We start from the raw sequence: 14,119 nt of genomic DNA on the forward strand, positions 1-14,119 counted from the left end.
GAACGATAAAACACTGACAGCCAATCAGAATCAATCCTGCTGTAACGAGCGCAAGAATTTAAAGCGGCAGACGCGCGTGCCGTTAATATCGTTATCTTTATAGTTATCGTTCTTGGTGTGAACGGGGCTTAACACTTTCTATTCTATTTTAATTCTACTTTATCTATATTTATCTTTTTTATTCTTTATTTAAAAACAACAAAAAACAAAAACTAGCTTTCTATTTTTTCTATTCTATCTACTTGTTTTTCTTTGTGTGTGTGTGTGTGTATATATATACATACAGCTTCACACAGGTCATCAGGGCCTCACAAAGTGCAGGGAGAGGGCTAATATGTCAGTGTGGTGGCCTGGAATAGGCAGGGACGGATTATATATATATATTACTGCGTTAGGCTAACCGAGACTTGTCATTTGCATTTATATATTGTTGCTCTTTTGTTAGATTGGACTGCTTTTGTTGTCCTCATTTGTAAGTCGCTTTGGATAAAAGCGTCTGCTAAATGACTAAATGTAAATGTACTCATGATGACCAATATTGACTAGCCTACAACTTGGATAAGATTCCTAAAAGTTTCGCACCTACAGCACACATTACAGACATTGATGCACAAATGCGGATATGTTCTACATGTCTACAGTATAAAGAATGTATAAACCAGTCTTATAAACTCCTTGATTTCGCTTAAGAAACTTTAAATATAATATGCATGCACAATAAACTATTGTAAAATTCATTTACATCACTCGACAGAAAGGTTTTTGCAGGTTTTAATAAAATTAAATTAATAACAGTCATAAACAAGCATATTTCCAGTACGCGCCTCAGGCTTGCACAGTATCGTCAACTCACTCATCAGAATCTTCGGTAATCCTCGGCAAACTTTGCCACGGCTCATTCGGTTCTTGTTGAGTCCTCGGTAATCCTCGGCAAACTTCGACAGTTGGTTGAACACGGCTCATTCGGTTCTTGTTGAGTCCTCGGTAATCCTCGGCAAACTTCGACAGTTGGTTGAACACGGCTCATTCGGTTCTTGTTGAGTCCTCGGTAATCCTCGGCAAACTTCGACAGTTGGTTGAACACGGCTCATTCGGTTCTTGTTGAGTCCTCGGTAATCCTCGGCAAACTTCGACAGTTGGTTGAACACGGCTCATTCGGTTCTTGTTGAGTCCTCGGTAATCCTCGGCAAACTTCGACAGTTGGTTGAACACGGCTCATTCGGTTCTTGTTGAGTCCTCGGTAATCCTCGGCAAACTTCGACAGTTGGTTGAACCGGCTCATTCGGTTCTTTTTGAGTTGGACGTGCAACTTCGGCTGTGCGTCCTGCGTCATCAACCCGGAACTAAAGTTCGATTCAGTTCGATTTTAAACCGGCTCAACCGGTTACTTCATGAGAACCGGCTCAAAAGAACGATTCGTTCAAGAACCTAACATCACTCAGTCAGACAGTCATGGCAGACGAGAAGCCAAAGGTGCGTGTGTATGGGTTTTTATAAATGTTCGAATAAGCACGATAATTCATTGGTAACGTTAACGTTATATGATTAATGGGTACCATTTATAAGGAAAACAATTTTCCCCTCTCATTTATTATTAATTGTCTGTCATTTATTAAATATTGTTATGGTCTTTCATAAAGATAACACGCTAATTATCTAGTTCGCTAATGTGGCTCGCACCTCATACAAAAGGCAAATGATAAGACAAAACTTACAGTGAAGCACTGTGCCAATGGGGTCAACTGCGACTGTTCGCGCGCAAAGCGCTGGTCTCTTTCGGTGCATTTATTTCAACGTGCGTTGATTTGTAACGGATTCATTTTGTGGTTTTGCAGTGTATGATAAGGCGTGTTCCGATTTACACGAGTTTCTTTGTGTTTTAACTGCATCATAGCCATTTTATTTAATTTAAATTATTAGTTTTGTTTTTAGACTTTAATATTTGAAAAAAAGTTCTGCATCCCTGGAGTATTATGGGAGTCTCAGCTGTTTGCTTTATTGACAGACAAACTCTACTACTGTATTATGTGCTGTAAACAAATCACTTAATTTGAAACCTTATCAGTGTTGTGGTGCCACTATCATGTGGAACTGTGGGTTTATTTCTGTTCTATTGTTCAAAGCATGCATCTCTTTATTACTTTATTAAATGGCTTAGACCAGGGGTGTCCAACCTAGGTTCTGGAGGGCCACTGTCCTGCAGAGTTTAGCTCCAACCCGAATTAAAGGGATAGTTCACCCAAAAATGCAAATTGGATGTTTATCTGCTTAGCCCCAGGTAGTGTTGTCACGGTACCAGAATTTCAGTATTCGGTACCAATACCAGTGAAAATCCACGATTCTCGGTACCAATTTTGGTACCAAAGCAAAACACAAAAACATGCTAATTAAAAAATTTGACTATACTTTCATTTAATCCAAACTGTGTACATATTTAATTTTAAAGGGCTTTTGAAAACCTAGAGTTATTCAGCCAAGAATAAAAACAAAGTTAGCTTAAAAAAAAAATAAAAAAAAAAGGCCAGAACTGCTTTTCTGACAGATATGTTAACCATTTGTACATTCTCTAAACACGCATATTTTAGATTCACAATTCATTTAAAAGTCTCTGGTGTGTAAATATAGTAATTACCATGTCCTCCAGTTTTTTTTTTTACCCTAATACAAGTTATGCTGGGCTCACAAACTAGCATTACAGGCAAGATGAAATGAAAATGACCAGTGTTGGGAAGGTTACTTTGGAAATGTAGTAGGTTACAGATTACAAGTTAACCTATTTAAAATGTAATAGTAGTGTAACTTTTTCAATTACTTTACTTTTGATTACTTTTCTAAATTTCTAATGAATGTTTATTTGCAACTGTTAATCATTTTCAAACATTTACACCATGCAGGGTTAACTTTGACCAGACCAGACTTTCAAAATCCTTCATCACTTGAATTAAGATGATCAAATTTGAACACATCCACCACAAAATCAGACTTTAGTACTGCCTTTTACTTTGAGATTGATCTGAAGTTCAATGCAGATTTAAAATCATAAGAAATAGTTAATAGATAAGAAATCTTTGCATAACTACTTGAGACAATGCATCCAACAATGGTTTGGAAAAAATAGTTAATTAAAAAAATAATAAATAAAAGCATATACATCAACTCAAATACGGTTATCTAATAAGCATGTGTCCTATTCTGTGTACTAAACTCCTGAAACACTGGTGTTTTTTTGAAACATTGTTGTCTCTTTGTATATGATATGACGATAGTTTTCTCAAAATAAGTAAAATGCTCATGAAGTGACTCAGAGCAGCTCTAGAGATTTTGTTTATGTACTCATATATTGAGGCGGCAAAGGCTGAAAACACCGCGAGCTTCAGTAGGCCTGTGTGTAGTAAATGAAACCGCATGTCTGCGCCATTAATTTCCACGCGGGGCGGACTGGGAAAAAAAAAAAGAACCAGGTTGACCGGGTACTTTGTACCACCGGTACTTTAAAAAAAAACCTGGTACTGTAATGTTTTCATTTTTTTAGTACCGACTTGGTACCGAAGTACCGGGTCTTTTGACAACACTACCCCCAGGGCATCCAAAATGTAGGTGAGTTTGTTTCTTCAGTAGAACACAAACTAAGATTTTCAACTCAAACCGATGCAGTCTGTCAGTTATATAATGGCAGTCAATGGGCTCTACGGCTTTGAGAGTAAAATAAAAAAAATATGTAAGTATATATGTAAGTATACTGTATATCGTATATCGTAGTAATAAATATAATTTATTACAGCAATGATATTTTGTTTTCTTTTTAATTTATACACATTAAATATTACATATATGTATGTAATAAAATGTGTATTTCCATTACAGGTTTAGGTCTTAAATTTCATATAAGGTGGTATTTAAAAGGTCTTAAAAAGTCTTAAATTTAACTTGTTCATATCTGCAGAAACCCTGAGCATGAGAAAATGGTTGAAAATGATCTAAAAAGCTGTTGTTGTTTTTTTGGATTGAAGTGTCATAAATGACTGTCATGTTATTCTAAAATTCGTCATAATCAGTCCTCACTTTATACTCTCATCCACAGATGGCTTGTTTTGGCCACAGGAATGGGTGATTTTACGGCTTGATAAATAAAAGCAGCATGGCACAAAGTTTCATGTGCTTGTCTCCTAATTAGGACCTGAAATAGATACATATTAACTCTGCTCATTAAAACAAAGAAAGGCAATGGCAGGAGAATTTTATGTGCTAACAGTGGGAAACTCTGTATATTTGTGCAGTGTGCACATGTCAAAAGGGCAAACCTGATATTGAAGCTAACACATAAATATTTAGCTATCATGTAAACACTCTTTTTGAATTCATCAATCAGAATGATTTAATTCCAATTGAAACAAAAAGTGCCCAATGTAAACAACCACTGAGTGTTGTTTTTAAGACAGGGGCATCCAACCCTGGTCCTGGAGAGCTACGGTCCTGCAGATTTCAGTTAATTCCAATTAATGAGACTGACACACCAGCTCAGGTACAGTTCACTGATATGACCAGTTCTGCATGTCACAATCCTTTTAGTATGCAATAAAGTCTGATATATTTATTTATTTATTTCTAGTTAGAAATGGAGAATGAGGATACAATTGATGTATTTCAGCAACAGACAGGGGACCTGATGTAAATAACAACTACCTCTGCCTTCCATCACCGCAGTCCTCCCTGTTTCCTATTTTTTTTTTATTTTATTCTAAATTTAGGCTGACCTCTCTTCACATTGCCAAAAGCTTGCCTGAAATGCCCACCAGCTCTCGCAAATCAGATGAATGATGTTGTAAACGTATTCATTTATTTCATCAGATGTGAACTTAAGAGTGTCGAGACTAAAATACTTTTGATCAGTGATCAGATATTTTTTTTGGGGGGGGGGAGGGGTTAATAGATAGAATTACAGTCAGTGTCAGTGCTGAAGTACTGTTTTGTTTGCTCTGAAGCCATTGGGCTTTTATATATATGTTTTATATGTTTATGTATTTCTCTTTTGTACTCCGGACAGTTTTATTCAGTATCTTGTGTTGTGAATTGAAATGTTTGAATTGTGAATTGAAATTTTGTTGGAGTAAAACACTTTTATAACTCGTTTATTATTTTCCTTAATGGTACAGCAGTTGTGGTTTACAAGTTGCAGAATCTGCAAAATGTAACAAAATAAGAGGGCTCATGAAAAATTCTGATTCAGTGTTGCAATAAATAAGCTATCACAAAACAAATCATTACATGTAGTCCACAAAACTAAATTGCTTGAAAAAATGTGCATGTTTTTTTCAAGCAGTGGAAATGTTGGATTATTTTGATTCTTCATTACTTAAATATTACCCAAAAGATAGAATAAATACAATTTACCCTGATCATCGTGTTCTTGAGCATTAGTGAATGTTTGCTTATTTTGTATAGTTTTGTATGTGTCCTTAAGTTGTCGACAGGTTTTATTCTAAATTTACGACCGCAGCTGTATTTTCACAAAACCAGTTTGCTGTCTGGCGCCGCTCCAGTGGCGAATCTGCAGAAGTGCAGCAATAATCGCGTCTAATGGGCGTGTACTGGAGCGCAGATTCCGCACCGAGAGACTGATGACCTGAGCGGGAAACGCTCACTGTGGCTTGATGACAATAATCTGTCAAATATATATAGTTTGGGAGAAGCCGTGAACAGAAGTTTTGGGGGTTCAAAATGACGACCACCACCACTTTTCAAGGCATGGACCCGACCGCGAGGAGCAGCTCCAGGTGCTGATAGATGTCTGTAGGAAGATAACAATGCTCAAGCGCTTTAGGTTGTAGTAAACAGCAAATTATTTAACCGTTGTAATGTCTAAAGACGTTATTTGAGATGTAATATCACTGACTAAATGACTTATTATTGGTGTAAAAACGAGTGGCGATGCTAATGAGAACTATCTTGGGCACAAATACTGCGTTTTGGGGATAAAATGTTACACACTAGATCAAAGGCAAAGTTTACTGGATTTTCCGGTTTTTAAAATGCCAGTTTTGTTGTAACAGTATGTGCATCCTCCGGCAGTGTCTGAAAATCTTGTTAGCTGCCTATCTAACGTTAGACGTCTTTTGAGGGATACCAGAAACGCGTGCTGAATTTTTGAGGCATCACTGTCTCTTTTCAAGTCTGCTAAATGCATATTTTAATGCTCCAAAATGCTGTCTAAGCAGGCAGCTCGCTTGGCTTTGTGACACGGCCTTTGACTGCAGCATCTACAAAAGGACATAACTGATGAGGAACTAGTACAGCTTCTTCAATGCATTCCATCAATTGTTTGTAAATGTGAAACCGGTCCCTCTCCAGACTTTCAGAGTACGGGAGGATGCTTGAGAGCATGTGTGTGTATTTAAGGTTGGGTGCGGTTCAGTAGGTGTAGTAGAGAATTGTATTATGCTCATTAACTGAATGCACTAATGACCTGCAGATATTCTTCGTCGTTTCTCCAATAGACTGCTGGAGGGAGATGTACTTCAGCATGCTGTTTCAGCTCAGTTCATTGAAGCTTTATTGGCACGAATGTATGAGACATTAAGTATGAGAATTGTTTTGATTTACAGAATATAATTAAGCTAATAAAGCAAATTAAATCAAACAATACTTGTACCTGAGGAATTAGGATATATTTGCATTATATATAGGCTTATTTGTATCTGTTGTGAAACACGTTTTTCTTCACAATTATATTTGGATGAAAAGATGCTTAACCCCCTACCCAAACTAATCTTATTTTCTCTCTACTAAAGCCTACTTTTTTTTTTAAAGGTGCACTAAGTAATTTTACTCAACATTCTATCCCTAAAGGAAATAAAAGGGCCTTTGAGAATTATATGGTCATAATTTAAGGTAAAGTAATATGATGCGCATTGCTCACATGAGATGGAGACTCCAGTTTATTTAATAAAAAGCTGGGTCATTCTTTTGGATTGATATTGCCAAAAAAACAATGCGATATGCTATGTTAGGGTATGTGTGAATTATATTCTAGTATTGGAGTATTGGCTTAAATTATACTACAAATCTGTATATTTTTAGTCCTTAGAAGCCAAACATAAAAGCTGACAGGGAATGAACAGGAAACCATAATCAAAAGCAATGAACTTTTAAAAATAAAATACAGTGGGTACGGAAAGTATTCAGACCCCCTTAAATTTTTCACTCTCATATTTTGTTGTATCTTAATGTGTCTTTGTTTACCATCCCAGAGTGCTGCGTCCACCAGGTGGAGGTTCAAACATCTGCTTTGGCACAGATGAAGAGAAACCTGTGAAGAAAAACAAAATGGCATCTAGTATATTTGCCGAACCTGAGGACCCTCATGCCTATCGAAGGAACAATCCACCAAGTGCTGATTTTTTTATTATTATTATTATTATATATATATATGTATATGTATATGTGTGTGTGTGTGTGTGTGTGACCCTGGACCACAAAACCAGTCTTAAGTCGCTGGGGTATTTGTAGCAATAGCCAAAAATACATTGTATGGGTCAAAATGATTGATTTTTCTTTTATGCCAGAAATCATTAGAACATTAAGTAAAGATCATGTTCCATGAATATATTTTGTAAATTTCCTACTGTAAATATATCAAAACTTAATTTTTGATTAGTAATATGCATTGCTAAGAACTTCATTTGGACAACTTTAAAGGTGATTTTCTCAATATTTAGATTTTTTTTTGCACCCTCCAATTCCAGATTTTCAAATTGTTGGCCAAATATTGTCATATCCTAACAAACCATACATCAATGGAAACCTTATTTATTCAGCATTTAGATGATGTATAAATCTCAATTTGGAAAAATGTACCCTTATGGTTTTGTGGTCCATGGTCACACACACACACACACATATATATATATATATATATAAAAAATTTTTTTTTGAGTGATATATAATCATTTACCTTTTTAATAGCATACTTCTAGGCAGTGTCTTTCCCTTGCCTTTTAAGATGGCTAAACCTTAGAGAAGATGGATGATAAATATTTTAATGGTTGTATATGTGTATGCGCTGCTTCAAATCTCATACTTTTTAGAGATAAATGACTGGCAACTTAGGCATGTGTGATATTGAGCAACCACATACTGTTTCAGTTCCACATTTAAAAACTTGCTAGGTCTTACTAATTCTTAAACACAAAAGACTGCACAATGTGCTTAAAATGCTGAATCTCAGCTCATTTTTGCTTGGGGTTTTTTTAATGTAAATTTTGTAACAGGTTTACAGGTTGCCATGTGAGATAAGAAATTCAGGTCTTTTCATGTGCTTTTCTAAAAACACTGCCTGACAATAACATTTGTTATTTGCAACTAAAAAGCATGCAGTTTGCAGTATAGCTGTCTTGTAATAGTTACTGAAGTGTATTAGTGTATTTTATGCATAACAATGAGCAAAATACAACTTTTAGTCTGAACATTTGAGCTGTAGCTATTCACTGTTGTTCATAACCTCAGTACACAAGAACATTCATTTGTTTTAAAGGTGGGAAGCCTACAGGTGTGTTGTGTGGAGAGCCATCTGCCCCTCTCAGAAGATGTACTGCTCAACCCGCCAACCAAAGTAACACCACAGTCGAAAATAATGTACCTGTGGTAAGATATGGAAACAATTTCATTACTGAGTGAAAACAAACTTGACCTTGGATAGACTGACTTATGACCTTTTTGTAAAAATTATTGCTGAGATTGTGCTTTATTTTTGCACAGAATGGTGAGGGAAACTCAATCACTGTTGGTGAGTGTTCTGACTCATATTTGCATCAATGACATCACACTTTTTTTCTTGGATTACGTGAATGCACATCTTGAGCATGTTTTCTAATAGTTTTTATTTCATATCATTTTTGGAGGGCATAAAGAAAAAATCATGTGGGTAAACTAACATGCAGAAGCATGCATGCGGACGCTTTTCTCTTAAAATATCCATTAATTTGATCTTTTTATGACAAAGCAAGGCTAGTTCAGGTTGTACAATGTCACTCCTCAAGAATAATAATACTAATATAATAATATTATTTATAAATAAATATTGTATGTCATTTGCAAAAAAAAACTTTATTAAACATATAAATATTGAAAAACATAATTGAAAATAATAATAAAGATGTGTACACCTGTATTCAAGGTTCAACATGAATACAATGAGTACATACAGTTGGGCACATGTGCTAGATGTTTCCAATATTTTTTGGATCATTTTCACTTTAGGCTGGAATACACTACACAACTTTTGCCCCGATTTCCCCCCTATTTACACTGAACAAAATTATAAACGCAACACTTTTGTTTTTGCCCCCATTTTTCATGAGCTGAACTCAAAGATCTAAGACTTTTTCTATGTACACAAAAGGCCTATTTCTCTCAAATATTGTTAACAAATCTGTCTAAATCTGTGTTAGTGAGCACTTCTCCTTTGCCGAGATAATCCATCCACCTCACATGTGTGGCATATCAAGATGCTGATTAGACAGCATGATTATTGCACAGGTGTGCCTTAGGCTGGCCACAATAAAAGGTCACTCTAAAATGTGCAGTTTTATCACACAGCACAATGCCACAGATGTCGCAAGTTTTGAGGGAGCGTGCAATTGGCATGCTGACTGCAGGAATGTCCACCAGAGCTGTTGCCCGTGAATTGAATGTTAATTTCTCTACCATAAGCCATCTCCAAAGGCATTTCAGAGAATTTGGCAGTACATCCAACCAGCCTCACAACCACAGATCACGTGTAACCACACCGGCACAGGACCTCCACATCCAGCATCTTCACCTCCAATATCGTCTGAGACCAGCCACCCAGACAGCTGCTGCAACAATCGGTTTGCATAACCAAAGAATTTCTGCACAAACTGTCAGAAACCGTCTCAGGGAAGCTCATCTGCATGCATAGTCATCCTCATTGGGGTCTCAACCTGACTGCAGTTCGTCGTCGTTACCGACTTGAGTGGGCAAATGCTCACATTCGATGGCATCTGGCACTTTGGAGAGGTGTTCTCTTCACAGATGAATCCCGGTTTTCACTGTACAGGGCAGATGGCAGACAGCGTGTATGGCGTCGTGTGGGTGAGCGGTTTGCTGATGTCAACGTTGTGAGCATGTTTGGGATGCTCTGGATCAGCGTATACGACAGCATGTTCCAGTTCCTGCCAATATCCAGCAACTTCGCACAGCCATTGAAGAGGAGTGGACCAACATTCCACAGGCCACAATCAACAACCTGATCAACTGTATGTGAAGGAGATGTGTTGCACTGCGTGAGGCAAATGGTGGTCACACCAGATACTGACTGGTTTTCGGACCCCCCCCGGACCCCCCAATACAGTAATACTGCACATTTTAGAGTGGCCTTTTATTGTGGCCAGCCTAAGGCACACCTGTGCAATAATCATGCTGTCTAATCAGCATCTTGATATGCCACACCTGTGAGGTGGATGGATTATCTCGGCAAAGGAGAAGTGCTCACTAACACAGATTTAGACCGATTTGTGAACAATATTTGAGAGAAATAGGCCTTTTGTGTACATAGAAGTTCAGCTCATGAAAAAATGGGGGCAAAAACAAAAGTGTTGCATTTATAATTTTGTTCAGTGTAGTTTGGGTAAGTCGACGCTAGTTGCCGAAAGTCAGAGCCTGTCTACAGATTAAAGTTCACAGATCTTATAGAAAATCACGTAGTGTATGATGGTCACAGATTCTGATTTTTTTTGCATCAGACTATGATTCCATCCAGTCGAAGGATATCAGTTTGATACTTTCAACCTTCTGACAAATGGATCAATGGCATACAGTAGTATAAAACAAATAAAAAGAACATTTTCTTTCCATATATTTTAAATGAAATGTTATTACATTATCTGATAATTACTATTTATTTTCATTTTTATGTTCACAGATAGCACAGAAGAACCTGAACCTATTCAGGAGCAGGATGACACACCAGCTTCACCTTGCCTCTCTGCAAGTGAGCAGCCTGCAGCTGGGGTTCCTTCTGGTCGTAGAAACCCACCGGGGGGTAAATCCTCTCTCATCTTCGGCTAAGGATTTGCCTCACTTAAAGATAAGGTCCGGGCCTATGTGAAACGAGCATCTCAGAGTAAATGTGCTGTTCTGTGGTCAGTGCCCATCCTCTGCATAACTGTATTCATAAAATGACATAAGCCACAAAGAACAGATTAAGATCAGGACAATTTAGACAGAGAAGCGTGCCACAAATCTCTGAGCTGTGATTTGTTCAAAGGATGTCTTTGAATGTGTTAAGTGTTGGTCTCTCAGTCTTATCTTGACTAAGATCAGACCCTTAAGGAAAAACAGATCCCGGGTGTGCCCTGCTACTCTCAGATACTGCAAATCATAGGCCAAAATTTGCCATCAAAGTTCTCCCAGTCAGGGTTTTTTTTATATTCACGTTAGCCTAAGAAATGTCTCCCTGACTCAGTGTTTGTCTCTCTCTTTTTTGTGTTATGTTTTTGTCAGCACTTTATGAACTGTGGTGCCCAATTTGTGGTGCCTCAGGCTTGCTGGTTTAGAGACAAGGTTTGAATTATTCCATGTCACATCCATCATTGCCAAAAAAAAATTTTGATGTAAAGAAAAAAGTATAAACCTTGACTTACTGATCGCGGAAGAGATATTTATTACAACAGAACAAAAACACAATTAAATCAATAAATACAATTCAGAGATAAAAGAACAACAAACATGAGGGTGCAATGAAACATTACCCTCTAGTCAATAACAGGTGTGCTGGAAAAGGTGCATGTGAGCAAACTGTTATGTGTTTGTTAAAAAGTTTTAAAACGTACAAAAATACAAACAACAGCCACAGTGTACAGTCAATGCATCTAATTGTCATCAAGTAGTCCATGTTCAACAAAAAAGTTCTTATTGCCTTGTTACGTTTGACGTATGCCAAAACGGTGCTGTATTATTCTCCTTGGAGGAAGTGTGTAACAGTCTGTTAATTTTTTATTGTACATGAGCTTTTCTCAAAAAAAAAAGAAAAAAAAGAAAAAGTGTTTGTGAAAAATATTTGTCTACTGTCCTGAGAATAGAAACATTCTGTCATCCAACAAAAATACATTACCAGTGTTTCTTCTAATTGTCCATATCCATAATATTTTATCACAAGCTATAGTTAGGTGTACTATGAACAGGTGTGTTTACATGGTAACGGCTAAGAAGTCAAAGTGAAAGTGAAAGCAGCTCATAGTCACACTGCTTTACACAACGCCCTCACGTCTACAGGTGGCAGCAGTGTCCTGTCTTAGGTCATTTGATTTTGAAGGCAGTTTTGCTTTTGCTCAGTATCTACTTTCCCATTACAGTCTGTAAGGGTGAACTATGTACTAATGGTACATTAAACTAAACTAAACTAATGGTCGTCTGTACTGTAGAAACATTAACATTTAACTTTAATAATATGCATACGTTTAAAAAGAGCACTTATTATGGAAATAATACAAATAAATTTGAATGCAAATCAAATGTAATGCTTTCGGACACTTAATTGCATGTTATTTGCAATTTAATGAAAATGTATTCTAGTTTAAATGGTAACACTTTAGATTAGGGAACACAATATTCACTATTAACTTTTCCCTCAATAAACTCCTAATTAGCAGCTTATTAAAAGTTAGTAAGGCAGTTATTAAGTTTAGGTATGGGGTAGAATTAAAGGGTTAGTTCACCCAAAAATGAAAATTAGCTTGTGTTTTACTCACCCTCGCGGCATCCTAGGTGTATATGACTTTCTTCTTTCAGACGAATCCAGTCGGAGTTATATTAAAAATTGTCCTGGCTATTCCAAGCTCTATCATTGCAGTCAGCGGGTGTTGCAGTTGAACAGTCCACAAGTCGTCAAATAAAGCTCACGCATTCATAATAAAATGTGCCGCAGACGGCTCCGGGGGGTGAATAAAGCCCCCCTGTAGCGAATCCATGTGTCTTTTAAAGAAAAAAGATCCATATTTCAAACATAATAAACACTTTTCTCTCACTTCCGCTGACTGTCATACACTGAAGCAGTTCCGGCGGAAGGACAGCTCGCCGAGCGAGAGGCTGAGCAGCCCAACAACGAGACTGCAGAGTCCTAGGGTAGGCGGATGCCGGAGGGAGCCCACAGGTTTCGGAATGCACAGAGAGGTGCGGGAAAATAAACAGGCAGCTACGAGCACTGGAGCCTGGACGAGACAAGACAGGACTGGTAAGCGATACAAACAATGACAGTCAGAGCAAGGGAATACTCACAACAATCTGACAAAAGACAGAGAAACACGAGGAGCTATAAGGGGAAGCTAATGAGATAACAAGAATCTGGTATGAAACGAGGCGAGCAGAGAAACGAGGGTGGGGAAACAATCATACTGACAAATGCGCACGTGGCGAGCTGTCAAAACAAGCCACGCACAACAACACACAACAAACACCCAAATACAGAGACAGCAAGGAACAGGTGATCAGACCCGAGACTGGGCACAACATGTTCCTGGATTAACATCCTTGTTGATCCTGGAACAACATTCCAATTAACCAATCAGAATTGAGGGATAATTTTCAGGAAATATCTGTTTTAAGCTTACGATCAGGGTTAGGTGCTTCTACACCCTTGTTAATCAGCTATCATTTCACACTGATTTTAGGAATAAATTATGGGTAGGGATTGTGTTTAGTCTATATTTTTGGACAGTAATGTTGATCCAGGATAAACAAAAGATGTTGATCCAGGAACATGTCTTACTTGGCAAAATCACGGCGACCGTACATACACTGAACAAAATTATAAACGCAACACTTTTGTTTTTGCCACCATTTTTTCAGGAGTTGAACTCAAAGATCTAAGACTTTTTCTATGTACACAAAAGGCCTATTTCTCTCAAATATTGTTCACAAATCTGTCTAAATCTGTGTTAGTGAGCACTTCTCCTTTGCCGAGATAATCCATCCACCTCACAGGTGTGGCATATCAAGATGCTGATTAGACAGCATGATTATTGCACAGGTGTGCCTTAGGCTGGCCACAATAAAAGGCCACTCTAAAATGTGCAGTTTTACTGTATTGGGGGGTCCGGGGGGG

General features: G+C 37.5%; 1 protein-coding gene across 3 annotated transcripts; it reads left to right on the forward strand.

Moving 5' to 3' along the window:
* Positions 1–5,575: 5,575 nt before the first annotated feature.
* jpt1a (Jupiter microtubule associated homolog 1a) lies at positions 5,576–11,828 on the forward strand. 3 transcript variants are annotated; one of them, XM_016245358.1, is made up of 6 exons: positions 5,576–5,774; positions 7,248–7,387; positions 8,531–8,640; positions 8,755–8,782; positions 10,761–10,837; positions 10,940–11,017. In XM_016245358.1, the coding sequence occupies exons 1-5, from the start codon at positions 5,719–5,721 to the stop codon at positions 10,811–10,813; spliced, it is 387 nt and encodes a 128-aa protein (XP_016100844.1). In that variant the 5' UTR covers positions 5,576–5,718; the 3' UTR covers positions 10,814–10,837; positions 10,940–11,017. The 3 variants fall into 3 exon arrangements, with proteins under 3 accessions (XP_016100844.1, XP_016100845.1, XP_016100843.1); XM_016245359.1 differs by having other exon boundaries at positions 10,761–10,834; positions 10,940–10,994; XM_016245357.1 differs by lacking the exon at positions 10,761–10,837 and having other exon boundaries at positions 10,940–11,828.
* The last annotated feature ends 2,291 nt before the right edge of the window (positions 11,829–14,119 follow it).

Source organism: Sinocyclocheilus grahami, unplaced genomic scaffold (assembly GCF_001515645.1).
Source record: "Sinocyclocheilus grahami isolate Dianchi unplaced genomic scaffold, SAMN03320097.WGS_v1.1 scaffold752.1, whole genome shotgun sequence".
NCBI lineage: Eukaryota > Metazoa > Chordata > Actinopteri > Cypriniformes > Cyprinidae > Sinocyclocheilus > Sinocyclocheilus grahami.

Coding starts and splice junctions, on each gene's coding strand:
- jpt1a (XM_016245357.1), top strand. CDS start 5,719: ATGACGACCACCACCACTTTTCAAGGCATGGACCCGACCGCGAGGAGC. Junction 7,388..8,530: donor TCGAAGGAACAATCCACCAA/GTGCTGATTTTT, acceptor TTTGTTTTAAAG/GTGGGAAGCCTACAGGTGTG. Junction 8,641..8,754: donor TCGAAAATAATGTACCTGTG/GTAAGATATGGA, acceptor ATTTTTGCACAG/AATGGTGAGGGAAACTCAAT.